This window comes from Trachemys scripta, chromosome 1, assembly GCF_013100865.1.
Source record: "Trachemys scripta elegans isolate TJP31775 chromosome 1, CAS_Tse_1.0, whole genome shotgun sequence".
Taxonomy (NCBI): Eukaryota; Metazoa; Chordata; order Testudines; family Emydidae; genus Trachemys; species Trachemys scripta.
Genome location: NC_048298.1, coordinates 293,640,507 through 293,654,132, shown reverse-complemented (window position 1 = coordinate 293,654,132; position 13,626 = coordinate 293,640,507). Strand labels below are relative to the sequence as shown.

Here is a 13,626-nt window from a genome sequence, read left to right as displayed (position 1 = left end):
TCTTAAACAGAGCCGAAGAGTCAGGGGAGGAGCAGAGCCTCCAGCCGCGGCTGCTCTGCTCCTCCCCAACTCTTCGGCTCTGTTTAAGAGCCGGGCTGCCCGAGCGCTACCGGCTTTGGGCAGCCCCCATGCCTCCGGACCCTGCACCGCCGGAGCCCGGGAGGGGAAGTGCCCGGCTGGGGGCGCAGGGTCCGGAGGCAAGGGGGCTGCCCGAAGCCCAAGCGCTACCAGCTTCACGGTTTGCCGGGCAGCCTCCAGACCCTGCGCCCCCGGCTGGGCGCTTCCCCTCCCAGGCTCCAGCTGCGCTGGGGAAGCGCCGGCCGGGGGCGCAGGGTGTGGGGGCTGCCCGGCAAACCGTGAAGCCGGTAGCGCTGGGGCAGTCCTTTCCGCGTGGCTGGGAGTGGGAGGGAAGAGGGGGCGGAGTTAGGGCGTGGAAGGGCGGACTTGGGGCGGGGCTGGAGGTGGGAAATGGGCGGGGCCAGGACCCCGTGGAGGGTCCTCTTTTTTTATTTGTTAAGTATGGTAACCCTAATTACAAATATGTGGCTCAAAATGTGTGAAAATCATTTCCGAATATGAGGCTAGCTAACTTACTGCACTAATGTGGTGCTCTGTGGGCCTGTGGCTGCAGTAGCAAATTTAGGGCCTGTTTTTCAGCAGTGCTGTAGCTGTAACTGGGCAGGCACCCAGGTTGACAAAACTGGTGTTTCCAGTATCTTGTCCGGAAATGCTCCTCTAATCAGCTTGAGGACGTGTTGCTAGAAATGCCCGCGTTCTGACTCTACTAACTAGAGTTGAGCAAATAACTGATTTTTTGGTTCACTGGCAGTTCTGAAAAATCAGTGGGGGATGGGAGATAGTTTAACCTGAACTGAATCTGAAAACTGCGGGGCGGGGGGAAGAGAAAGCCCCTGGGTTAATCAGAAAATTGTGGTTTATCCTAGGTGTGTCTCCTTGTTAGAAAGTGGAGTCACACCACAGATGAAAGTGGCTCTCCGTGTTTACTGTGGTTTTGAACAGTTCCTAATGATAATTTTGTTATTGTTAGTGGCACAGTGTCCTCTGCTGTTGTTGTGAAAGACACTAAGGGCTAGATTCACAAAAGGCACCTAAATCCCAGAATCAGGCCCCTGCTCAACAGCCACGGCACCCGGTGGGCACCTATATTTTTGCAGTAGAAGTTCCCTCAACATAGGGTGACCAGACAGCAAATGTGAAAAATCGGGACGGGGGTGGGGGGTAATAGGAGCCTACATAAGAAAAAGACCCAAAAATCGGGACTGTCCCTATAAAATTGGGACATCTGGTCACCCTACCTCAACATCTGTGTTTCTGCACATGTGCACTGCAGCGCCACACCAGGCAGTGGAGCCTAAGCCCAAGGTGATTCGCTAACCTAACTCGCCTGCAGGGCCCAATCCGGTAAGCATACTCAGTGTGCGCCTGCTGGATCAGGCCCCTGCAGCGAGCTTATACTACTTGTAGCCCAGGGGTTAGGATATTCACCTGGGATGTGGGCGACCTCTGCTTCAAGTCCTCCTTCCTCCTAAGGGGGAGAAGGGATTTGAACAGGGAACAACACCTCTCAGGTGAACTCCTTAGCCACTGGGCTGTGGGATATTATGATGTGGGGCTCCCTCAGTCTCTCCTGTTGAAGCTGTTCCACTGTGCATAGATCATTTAAAAAAAAATCATTGGAGCAGGCGAACTGGGTCGTGTGTCTCACACATCCCAACCACTGCTGTAGCTCTAACCCCCAGGCAACAGAGTCATTCTCATGCTTGTTTGCCTGTTCCCTCTCTCTCTCTCTTGCCCAATGATTCTTTCATATTGACAGTCACTCATGTTCTTATGCTCCAGTATACACAGCACATTGTAGGAGCAGTCATAGATTTTTCCAACATATATACCAGCTGGGAAAAACTTGATTAGGTCATGAAATTTAATGGGTCTGGCTTTCACCTGCCTGCCTGCCATTAGAGGCTTAGTTTTTTTCCCCTTCATGTAACCTCAGACCTCCTTGTACACACATCACATGTTGCCACAATTCTCCTCCAGCTAGGAGGACATAAATTAATGTGACTTCGAATCACACACTGAGAATTCCTTAATGACACAATGGATTTTTCCCTATGAATAAGCTTTGTGCTGTTCTTTGCTCTCAGGGAGTTGAAAACTAAATTCAGGGTTTGATGTTAAATGTCCTGTATGGGATAGCACAGCACCATATTTAGAACATGGAGCCATTAATTCTTCTTTAGATGTTCGTTAAATCCTAGTGGTCATGTACTGCCGTAATATTTTGCAGCAGATTTAGTATACTGGAGCCTTGCTATTCTGAAATAATTCCACTAGGCAAATCATGAAAAATTAATGTAATGAGGCTTTTACTATGAAAGCCTCTAATGTTAATAATACACTAAAAAGTATTTGTATAGCACTTTACATATCCTAACTGCTGTGGAAGGTAAGGAGTATTATCCTGAAACCAATGCACAGAGATAAAGTTATTTGCCCATGGTCACAAAATCACTGGCAGTGCTGACTCTGGACACCAGATTCTCTCCTTAGAGATAGCTGTAGGGCTCCCAGCCCTTAGCAGTACCATGTATTTAGGTGCAAAGCATTTATGCTTGTTAATTTGTTTGCTGAAAAAAGAGGAAAAATGCAGATAAATATATCATTATTAAATGGGATAACTTGCCCCCTGCTCCATTTTTTGCTGTTCTTTCGTATAATCTGAGGGGTTTAAAATGTTAAAATAAGGACAGTACTCACATGGTTCGGAATGGGAAATAAGCTTGATTTCAGTCTAAATGTTACTTGTGGGAAATCAGATTGAGGGTTTTGTCCCCATACTTAGTGGGACAACCTTTCACAAAACAGTTCACAAAGCTGCAACGTGTTCCGATCTGGTCTGGATAACAGATTTCTGCATTGAAACCCTGTTTAAGGTCTCAGTATCTATCTTCACCTTTGTCTGCTTCCATTGAAGTGAGAAATGCAAGGAATGTATTGGCTAGTGCACAAGGTCCAGCAAGGAATAAGGTTAAACCACGTTAATCTGTACACACACACACACTCCTACACACTGGTACCTAGAGTTGAAAGTGCAGGAAGGGAGTGAGATGTGATGTGCAGATTTATCACCTGTTGGCCCAAAGTATGTAAACAAATAAACACATTGTAATTTTGCATTAATGTAAACTATACCAGGAACCCCTTGTATAGGTTTTAAAAAATGCTTTATTATGCTTGCTGAAAAAAGAGAGCTGCTCTCCTACTGATGGTTCAGTGAGGTTTCATTCTTTTGTTCCCTACCTCAGGGTAGGGAATTGTATGCAGGATAGTAAGATGTAGGTTTCAATAATTTCTAATCATACGTGTGTCATTTCTGTATCCCTTGTGCTCCTTCCTGCTTTTTTTTATACACAATACTGCATCTGGTTTTAAATTAGCTTCTAAACTTTTCAAGGCAGGTACTGTCCTCCTACAGTGGGTTTGGACAGACCCAAATCAAGAAGGTATGTAGGGAGTTTACTCCTGAGGGAATTCTGCACCAAAAGGAGTTACTGTAAAAATAAATAAAATGTGTATGTACTCTTTGTAATTTGGGTGGGCTGAAACAATACTGCATTTTTAAATGGATTCTCACTTTAGCCTGGAAGATCAGGTAACCGTTTCCTAAGGCCCAATTCAGCAAAACACTTAAGATGGTGCTTAACTTTAATCCTGAGACTAATCCTATCCCAAAGTTTCTGTCTGCCATACTTACATTAACATTTGTCTGAGCACCTTATAATCATTAATGTATTCATCCTCACAACCCCCCTTTGAAGTAGGGAAATGCTGTCACCCCCATTTTACAGAGACCTGAGGGACAGAGACTTTTCAACATCACAGAGGTGGAACAGGGAATTGAACTCTAGACTGCCGAGTCCTTGCCCTTAACCACTGGACCATCCTTCCTCTTGTATATATTTTTAATTTGTTTATATATGCTTAAAAGTAGGTTCTCCGGTAAAAAGCAAACTTTAATGATTTTAAATTACTTTAACCTTTTTACCAGAACCAGCCTTCTACTTTGGAGATGTCGAATACTATGTTGATGAGAGTGCTGGCTTTGTTGAGGTGCGTGTCTGGAGAACTGGAACTGATTTGTCCAAAGCTGCCACTGTTACAGTAAGGTCTCGCAAAACTGAGCCAATAACTGCAGAGGGTGAGTGATCATTTTGCTCTAGTGTCATTTTTCCTTAATATGTCTTAACATGGAGCACTGGTACATCCAGCGTGGATTCAATCCTGAATGCTTCTGGTTTAGCCCCAGAAGTGGCTCAGAGAGCCTCAAGGCTAGGCATGCCACACTTGGTGTTTGCTCTGAACCTTCGGACAGAGGCTTCTCCATAGTGTGAAGAAATGCATGTGTGTGATGTTCAGAAGTATGAGGCGACATCTGTGCCCACACTGAACTGCATGATAGTAAGTAAGAGGAAAAGTGAGCATGATAAGGAACAGAGAAAGGGCATGGACAGGTGTTGAAATGAAAACAAATGAATGGAAATCATGGGCTTTATCCTGGAAGGTGCTGGCTGCCCTCAGCTACCATGAATTTAATTAAACGTTTAAGTTGCTCAGCACTTCACATGATCTATTTGAGATGCATACAGCCCATTTTTAGATATCACAGCTATTCCTACTGCTAAGCTGAAGTAAGGGCTTATTCAAATGTGTTTAAGAGCAGCCCTTAGAAGGAAATGGAAGCAAGGGCAAATTCAGCCTTCCAGTGGTTCCCACAAACTATTATCTCTCATGGTCAGTTGCTCATTGCCTCCCAATACATGCTAGGCACAGAGTTCTTGCCAGCCCACCAGCCTGCAGTTCTTGCTGCCCTCAGCTTATTATATTTAGTCTGTGTCTACCCTTGGAGCTAGAGGAATGATTCCCAGCTCACACAGACACACTCATGTGCTAATTTGAGGAGAGTTAGTGGACAAAAAATAGTCGTGCAGGTGCAGCAGCACAGGCAGCTGTGAGTGGCACCACGGGCTAGTTGCCCCAAGTACGTACCCATGGGGTCCAGGTAGGTAGGTAGGTACTCAGCACAACTAGCCCATGCCGCTGCTCACCCACTGCCTATGCTACCCCAGCTCACAAATGTTTTTAGTGTGCCAGCTCCAGGAGAGTTAGTGTGAGTATGTCTATGTGAGCTGGGAGTCGTACCCCCAGCTCTACGTGCCGACATACCCTCAGAGCCTTCATCCACATGCCGAAAGGATCAAGCTCTAAATTGGTATCTGGAGCTGGAGACGTACTGTACTCAGTGTGTTTCTAACACATGGCATTTTATGCTAAAGCGTTCTTTTGATGTGGAGAAGTCATGAAGAATCCAAATATTTTTCCTAGATGGTTACATTGAGTATGAATGGACGTTAGTGCTTAGTTACTGATATAATTTTAAAATACTCTTAGTTGTCATAAGCCTTCTTGTTATGATGTCCATGACAGGAAGACATAGAGTCTGGGTTTAGCATTAGTATGCCTTTCCACATTTTTGTGCTTTCTCTTGGAAAATTAGATTATTAAGATGTCTAAAAAGAATGTCCATTTACTTCATTTCTTAACTATTATTTCACTTGATCTGTTGGGTTTACCTCACCCTAAATATTGAATGCATTTTTGTTCCAGAAAAGCATAACAGCATTATAGGACCATGTTTTTGGTCTTCACTCACTGGATAACTGTTAAATAGGTGTGGGAGAGGGGGGGTTATTTTTGTTTCCTTCAGCAATATGTGTAAGGGCTTTTCATCTCTTTATTTAAGAGTTTATTGGAGTAAAACAGATTGTACTGTGATATCACGGCAAATGCACAAAAGTCCACTCTTTCACCTCAGACTTAGGTACCTTTAATACCCTGGAACCCAGACACCATGTCCTGGTATAACTCAACATTCTGTCTCATTCACTTCTCTCTAGTTTTGTTTTGTTTTGTTTTTTATTCCTAGAGTGAACTGGGTTTTCTTGTCTTTGACACCGAAGTGTGCCAGGCCCCACCTGACATAGTCTGGATGTAATTTGACTCGTCTTGTCTTTCTCTTGGACTTTCATTAGCCACTGGCCAGCAGGGTCCAAAATCTGTTTGCCTTCCCTCTTCCCTACACTTAAGTTTCATTCTTGTTATATATCTCATCTGGATATCAGTAGTGTAATTCCTCTTAATCAGCCTCTTGGTTGCTCTGTTTTCCCTTTTTACATTAGTCACATAATTTGCTGCACTGTCCCCTAAAATTATAGGCATAATATTAAATCCTTATTCCAAGGAATCTCCTTCATTTCTGGGATTTCTCCCAGAACACTCTGGTTGGTCCCAAACTATAGTTTGTATCTCACTTACAAAGGTTTTACATCAATATAGCTCCATTCACTTAAATGGTGTTATTCCTGATTTTCAACAGGATAAGTGAGGTTAGCATCAGGCCTGCTCCAAATCCCTTCTAGGTAAGAAGCTTTTTGCTTTGAATGACCACAAAAGTTCTAGAGAGTTTTAAATGATAAAGTAAAAAGTACTTCTTGATAATAAAAGAAAGAGATAATTACATTTTTATGAGTTACTGTCATCAACTTCCTGACATTAGATCCCTTATTTTCTTTAACTAAATGCTGTGAAAAACAGTTCCATCAATGTATTCCATTTTCTGTTGTTTCTTTGTGTAGCTGGGGTAGATTATGTAGGCATCAGTCGTAATTTGGATTTTGCCCCTGGAGTCAACATGCAGACTTTCCGTGTGATCATTCTGGATGACCTTGGACAGCCAGTATTAGAAGGAATTGAGAAGTTTGAGCTTGTGCTGCGAATGCCCATGAATGCTATCCTTGGAGAACCAAGCAAAGCCACCATCTTCATCAATGACTCAGTCTCTGATTGTAAGTATTAATTATTTTCACAGGAAGAAAAATTATGCTTGCAATGATAGATAGTATTCTTCCTTCTGAATCTATATGGAACCAATGTTCAGGCATGGTGTTTGGAAACACTACATTGCTGAAGTTGTGATCTTTTGGATGAGGTGTAAAATCGGGCTCCTGACCCCTTGTGGTCATTATAAAATGTCTGGGCACTTACCTACATGTACTCTTAGCTGGCTATCATTTTTCACTTATTTTCCTAAAACCATGGGGAATGTAGAAAATGTACATAAGGCCTGAAGATAAATACATTTATACTAGTTTTACATTTGCTAGTTCTAATTTTATAGACATAAATGGTAATATTCCTGATTTATACCAGTTTGAGATCAAAATCAGGTCCATAGCTTGTAGTTCTGTAAAGCAATTGTGGTGAAATCCTGGACCCACTGAAGTCTGTGGACATTTTTCCATTGACATCAATCGGGCCAGGATTTCACTCTTTGAATTGTGGGAAATGTACTAAATAAATCAGTTGCTACCTGGTGAGAAGTCTGCCACATCATAATCATATATAACATGGCACATAACACCCGCATGTTAAAAGCAGTGGCTCTAGGAATTGATCATTTTGGATATTTTATTCCTTCTTTTGTATGTGTCTGTCTAGTGCCTAAGATGCAGTTTAAAGAACCTATGTACATTGGCAATGAAAATTATGGACAGATTTCTGCCATGATATATAGGAGCGGGGATATCCGCTACACATCTACAGTGCGCTGTTATAGTCGGCAGGGTTCAGCCCAGGTAATGATGGACTTCGAAGAACGTCCTAACACTGACGATTCCATCATCACTTTCCTTCCTGGTAAGCTACAGTTCTTTGTTAGAATCCTTTCTTCGTTCAGAGTTGGTTTTGCTTTAAATCATGTGAGTTTTTTTCTCATAGCAAGTGCCATACAGACTGTTTGGGGGAACAAAACTCTCTCTCCACAGAATAGGTAGAGCATGGGCAGCAGCAGCACACTATTCCTCACACCATCCTGCCTTAATCCTGGACTAGAGGGGGATCATTTATAGAGACACAAGGGATATCCTTTTGCAAAGACCCAGGGACTCATCCTAACAGATATATCCCATTGCTGTGCTGCAGGCAGAACTGAATAGCAGGTGATATCACAGAGGAAACCCCCAGAAGCTCTGGCCCCATTAGGCAGACCATCAACAAATCCAGCTCTCTCCTGCTGGAAAGGGTAAACACCTTTTAACTTTGCATAGGGACACAGCTAAGCTAATTATTGCTCTCTGATATTTCTCCTCCTTCCTGCTTATTTCTTCTTTCTCAGTCTGCCTGGGTGGCTCAAAATGTTGAACCCAAAGAAAAAACATGAGGAAATGGGGTATTGCTTCTCCTTTGAGGGAAAAATTGCTTGAGTCCCTCTTGGGGGTTATCAATCCAAACCTCCTTTTACTTGACTGGAGAACAGTTTCTTGTCTCCTCATTTTTATATGCTCACATTTGTAACTTCTGTTTTTTCCAAGCCTTAAGCAACTTTTTCCGCTGTATGTAAATCTTATGATGCAGAGGACCTTCCCTCTTATGAAGGTCCTCTCATGGATAAGTAACTGTTAAAAGATAGGAAACAAAGGGTTCAAATAAATGGTCAGTTTTCAGAATGGAGAGAGGTAAATAGTGGTGTCCCCCAGGGGTCTGTACCTGGGACCAGTCCTGTTCAACATATTCATAAATGATCTGGAAAAAGGGGTAATCAATGAGGTGGCAAAATTTGCAGATGATACAAAACTACTCAAGATAGTTAAGTCCAAAGCAGACTGTGAAGAGTTACCAAGGGATCTCACAAAACTGGGTGACTGGGCAACAAAGTGGCAGATGAAATTCAATATTGATAAATGCAAAATAGTGCACATTGGAAAACATAATCCCAGCTATACATATAAAATGATGGGTTCTAAATTAGCTGTTACCACTCAAGAAAGAGATCTTGGAGGCATTGTCGATAGTTCTCTGAAGACATCCACTCAATGTGCAGCAGCAGTCAAAAAAGCGAACAGAATGTTGGGAATCATTAAGAAAGGGATAGGTAATAAGACAGAAAATATCATATTGCCTCTATATAAATCCACGGTACACCCACATCTTGAATACTGCGTGCAAATGTGATTGCCCCAACTCAAAAATGATTTGCAAACTTGACACAATTAAATTAGGCTTGAATAAAGACTGGGAGTGGATGGGTCATTACACAAAGTAAAACCTATTTCCCATGCTAACTTTTCCCCCTACTGTTACTCACACCTTCTTGTCAACTGTTGGAAATGGGCCATCCTGATTATCACTACAAAAGTTTTTTTTTCCTCCTGCTGATAATAGCCCACCTTAACTGATTACTCTCTTTATAGTTAGTATGGCAACAGCCATTTTTCATGTCCTCTGTGTATATATATCTTCCTACTGTATTTTCCACTGCATGTATCCGATGAAGTGGGTTTGTTAGTCTCTAAGGTACCACAAGTACTCCTCGTTCTTTTTGCTGATACAGACTAACACGGCTACCACTCTGAAACCTAGATATTTGCCTAGTTTTACAACAGGCTACAGAAAAAGCACTAGTGAAGTCAGGACAAACTAAAATTTCATACAGACAATGACTTGTTTATACTACTCTGTGTACTATACACTGAAATGTAAGTACAATATTTATATTCCAATTGATTTATTTTATAATTGTATGGTAAAAGTGAGAAAGTCAGAAATTTTTCAGTAATAGCGTGCAGTGACATTTCTGTATTTTTATGTCTGTTTTTGTAAGCAAGTAGTTTTTAAGTGAGGTGAAACTTGGGTTATGCAAGACAGATCAGACTCCTGAAAGGGTACAATAGTCTGGAAAGGTTGAGAGCCACTGTTCTAAATAGGCTTAAATCAGTTAGAACCAAAAGTTCAGAGTAATCACTAATTTTAGGCACATTGTTTTCTGGTTGTTCAACTTGAGACATGTAGCTACTGATCTTCCAAGATGATAGGCATCCACTTGTCTCATTGGAATCAGTGGGAGCTGAGAGCGATATGAAAATCAGTTGAGCTGCCATAAATTAAAGTACCCAAAATTAGAGACTGTTCTTTAAAATTTAGTCTTGAACCTTAGTTTCTCATTTTCCACCTCTGAAAATGAAGATAATACTCTTCTACCTCTCAGAGGTGTTGTGAGATATTAGCTGCACAGCTATGTAAATACCTAGTCTTACTATTATAGTAAATAAAAATGTTGTTGCTGATGCTATTGCTAGTACTTTCATTAGTTATTTACTTATATAGGGCCAGTACAGGGCTTTGATCAGTAGAATTGACCTGTGGGTCCTACAGCTTGAGAGAAATGTCTGTAGTACATCTAGAAAAAAATTAAGTTCTGTATGATGTTACTTTCTGCATGATGATTCCAGGTGAGGCTGAGAAACCTTGCACCCTCATGCTTGTGGACGACTCTTTCCACGAAGAAGAGGAAGAGCTGCGTCTGGTTCTTGGCACTCCAAGAAGTGATTCCTCCTACGGTGCTTCTATTGGTGAACAAAATGAAACCCTGATAAGGATCAGAGATCATGCAGACAGTGAGGAGTTATTTTTGACCATACAAATATCATTTTGACTTTGGTATTTAAAAGCTCTTTTGTGCACACTATTAAACACTGTTTTCTGTTATTACAGAGGCCATTATTAAGTTTGGTGAGACCAAATTTAGTGTCAGTGAACCAAAAGATGTAGGACAGCTGGTTGTTGTAAAAATTCCAGTGCTTCGTCTGGGAGACACTTCAAAGGTTTCCATTGTGAGGGTTCACACAAAGGATGGCTCTGCCACCTCTGGAGAAGACTATCACCCCGTGTCAGAAGGTATGACGAGACTCTCCGGCAGTCATTCAGATCAATATCACATCCCATTGATTATTTCAGCCACAATTGTACAGTATTTAAAGGGAAAAAAGGCACTGTGAACTTTTAAGCTTTTAATACTTTTTAGCTGCTTTCATTAGTGCCTTTTGCCTTTGGGATTAATAAGGCCATAGGAATGGAATTTCATATTTTTTATATTTAGCTTCCAATAATTTGGAGTTGCAGTGTATTCTCAGTAATTCGGAGAGTAGTCCAGCATATGAATGTTTTTAAAAGAAAGCATTACTGATTCTGAAGTAAGTATTCAGCAATGCGAAATGCTTTCCCCTAAGCCCTACTCACAGAGTAAAAACTCAAAGGAAGTAAAACTTTTATATTGAAATTTTGTATGAGAATTATACCAACAAAGTTAACCCAGAAGCAATAACAGATAAATAAACTAGAAAATACACTGAGTTAGTAACCTAATGCCACATCTCATAGATGTGATTTGCATATTTCAGCAGGAAAGACAAAGGGCAAAATGAGGTAAAAGGACCTGAAATCAGGATTATATAGATAATTTGTATACAATACCAATGCCTTGGGAAATAACTGGAAATATGCGTTGGAGTAAAGAAGAAAATTACTAGAAACAGGCAGCATCTGGAAAGCACGTAATCTATCTGTAGCCTATCTGATCCAGTTTATGTGGCCATAAGTGTCAAATAAGATTCAGAGGGTCACATAACCTGGTTCTGCACTTAACTGACTGACCCTGAAGACTGTCAGATCTGATGTGTAAGGATGGTGGAGGGAACTCACTCCATGCTTGGAAAGAAGTGGGGAGCAGAGAACAACCCCAAACAGTCCTGAGACTGGTTCTCTTCTACATCCTTATAGGTCATGGTGAGATTAGTGCAGCCTTAGGGTTACAGTAACTTCCATGCACCTCTAGTAGACAGAAGGACTGGGGATCGGGTATAGGCCAGCAATCTTCTGGGAAATGAGCATGTTGCTGGGGTACTCTTAGCTACCCTCCCTTCTGATATACATGATCTTGTTCTCATTCTCTGCTGTCTGGCTGACAGCTCCATTTCAGAGCTGTAAAATGAGATCAGTAATCTACAGCCTATGTGGCCTGGACAGACTCTCTGGACATCAGTCAGCCAGGGAAGTATTTGGACACCTCACTGAGACAATTATTATTAGGTGGTCCCTCCATAAAGTGATTCCCCCATGCTCCGTTTAGAGGGCAGAGTCACAGTCTCTGTAGAAGGGGAGCAATAGTTGTGGCAGCCAGACGAGCCCTGGGTGGCCTCCTCAGAGAATGTGCATCTCCTCAGGATTTCTGTTCACTTCCATGGCTATAGCGCCCAGAGGGCCACAGACATCCTGGAAACTTATCTGAAATAAATCTCCAGACTAATAGAAGGGAAATATGAATCCTTTGTGTTAACTGTTAACGTCAAAATAGTTCAATTTTTTAATCAACTTTGTTTATTAATGTGCATACAGATAAACAGATTAATCTCCTTTAGCATTCTGCTTTGAAGGCCTAGGATGATTTCCTGCAGCCATTTTTCACCTCAGACAAAACTCTACTTTGGGATCATGTAGCCATTCTGAAGGTGCCATAGCCATAATAAAACAAATTAATCCCTGATGTAACTCTGTTATAGGGAAGTCGGTGAGTTTACACCAGGGATGAATTAGGGTCATGATGGCAAGTTTCAAGAGGGTGTTAGATTTCATTGTGAACGTGCTGAGGGCTGTGGGCATTCCTGTTGCTTCTGGAAAACCATTCCATAGTCATTTTGTGGGGGAACAGCTGCTTTCCTCACTCATCACTAATGAATAATGGCTCCCACCTGTGGACTTCAGCAGCGATCCAGTGTTGTTGTTGGGGGCTCTGGGACTAGGCTTTGTCTTTTAGCTCAGTCCACTGGATTTTCTGCCTCCGGCAGTGGAAGAAGATGGCAGTTCAGTTTCTTCGGACCATTTTGTTTTATAACTTTAATTCTTATTTGTTTTCGTGCAGTAGTGACTTCATTTCAGCTTCAAGCCCCTCTCCCGAGGTGGAGAATCAATGGACTACTGAGGTTCTAATCCTCTGTCTTCACCAGTGCAACACCTCTCAAGAGGGCTGTCTGCTTCCCTCTGCAGCAGCAGAGAAGCTGTGCAAGCATTGAGCCAAGTCCAAGGGGCAGCTTTCTGGGAGCTTCAGGGAGTGAACTGTGCCCTGCTGCCTCCCCAAGCCATCAAACCTTACTATGATGGGATATGGTCTTGAGAGAGTGAGCTATGCCCTGATGCCACAAGCCATCAACCCTCACACTGCCAGGGCACAGGCTGGAGAGAGTGCACTATGCCTGGCTACCACAAGCTATTGGCCTTCACACCTGCAGAAGGTTGGCTTTGAGTCAGGCAGGCATGTAAGGCCTCAAACCCCTCCTGAAGCCATGATTCCAAAATGAAAAGCTCAACCAGGAGCGTGAGGATTCCCACAGCGAGGGGAACCCCCTCACAACCGTCTCAGGGGAAAGTCTTGCAAACTTCAGAGAGTTTGAGTTTGAAAAAGGCAAAATCAATTGCCCCCTTTGTAAAGCAGCAACTTGTATTGTTCACTTCCACAACTCTATCTGTGACGTATCTGAACAAAAACAGAGACATGGCCACATGGGTTCGGACCAGTGGGTCCATCGAGTCCATTGTCGTGTCTATGACAGTACCAGTTAGTTCAAAAGAAGGTGGAAGAAACTATGTAGAGAGCAGTCATGGTGCTCACAGGGGAAGTCTCCTCCTACCTCCAATTAGAGGCTGGCTTATTACTGAAGC

The 13,626-nt window shown here is 42.5% G+C and overlaps 1 protein-coding gene across 4 annotated transcripts in view; it reads left to right on the top strand.

Moving 5' to 3' along the window:
* The window catches only part of FREM2 (FRAS1 related extracellular matrix 2), a 198,539-nt gene that overhangs the window by 133,428 nt on the left and 51,485 nt on the right, over positions 1–13,626 (top strand). For all 4 annotated transcript variants that reach the window (XR_004644122.1, XM_034758572.1, XM_034758573.1 and 1 more), the window contains exons 7-11: positions 4,070–4,219; positions 6,714–6,923; positions 7,576–7,773; positions 10,365–10,529; positions 10,627–10,809. Coding sequence is in view for 3 of the 4 variants with exons in the window: in XM_034758572.1 (XP_034614463.1) it covers positions 4,070–4,219; positions 6,714–6,923; positions 7,576–7,773; positions 10,365–10,529; positions 10,627–10,809 (906 nt within the window). In the remaining variant the exon portion in view is untranslated. The remainder of the gene's footprint in view (positions 1–4,069; positions 4,220–6,713; positions 6,924–7,575; positions 7,774–10,364; positions 10,530–10,626; positions 10,810–13,626) is intronic.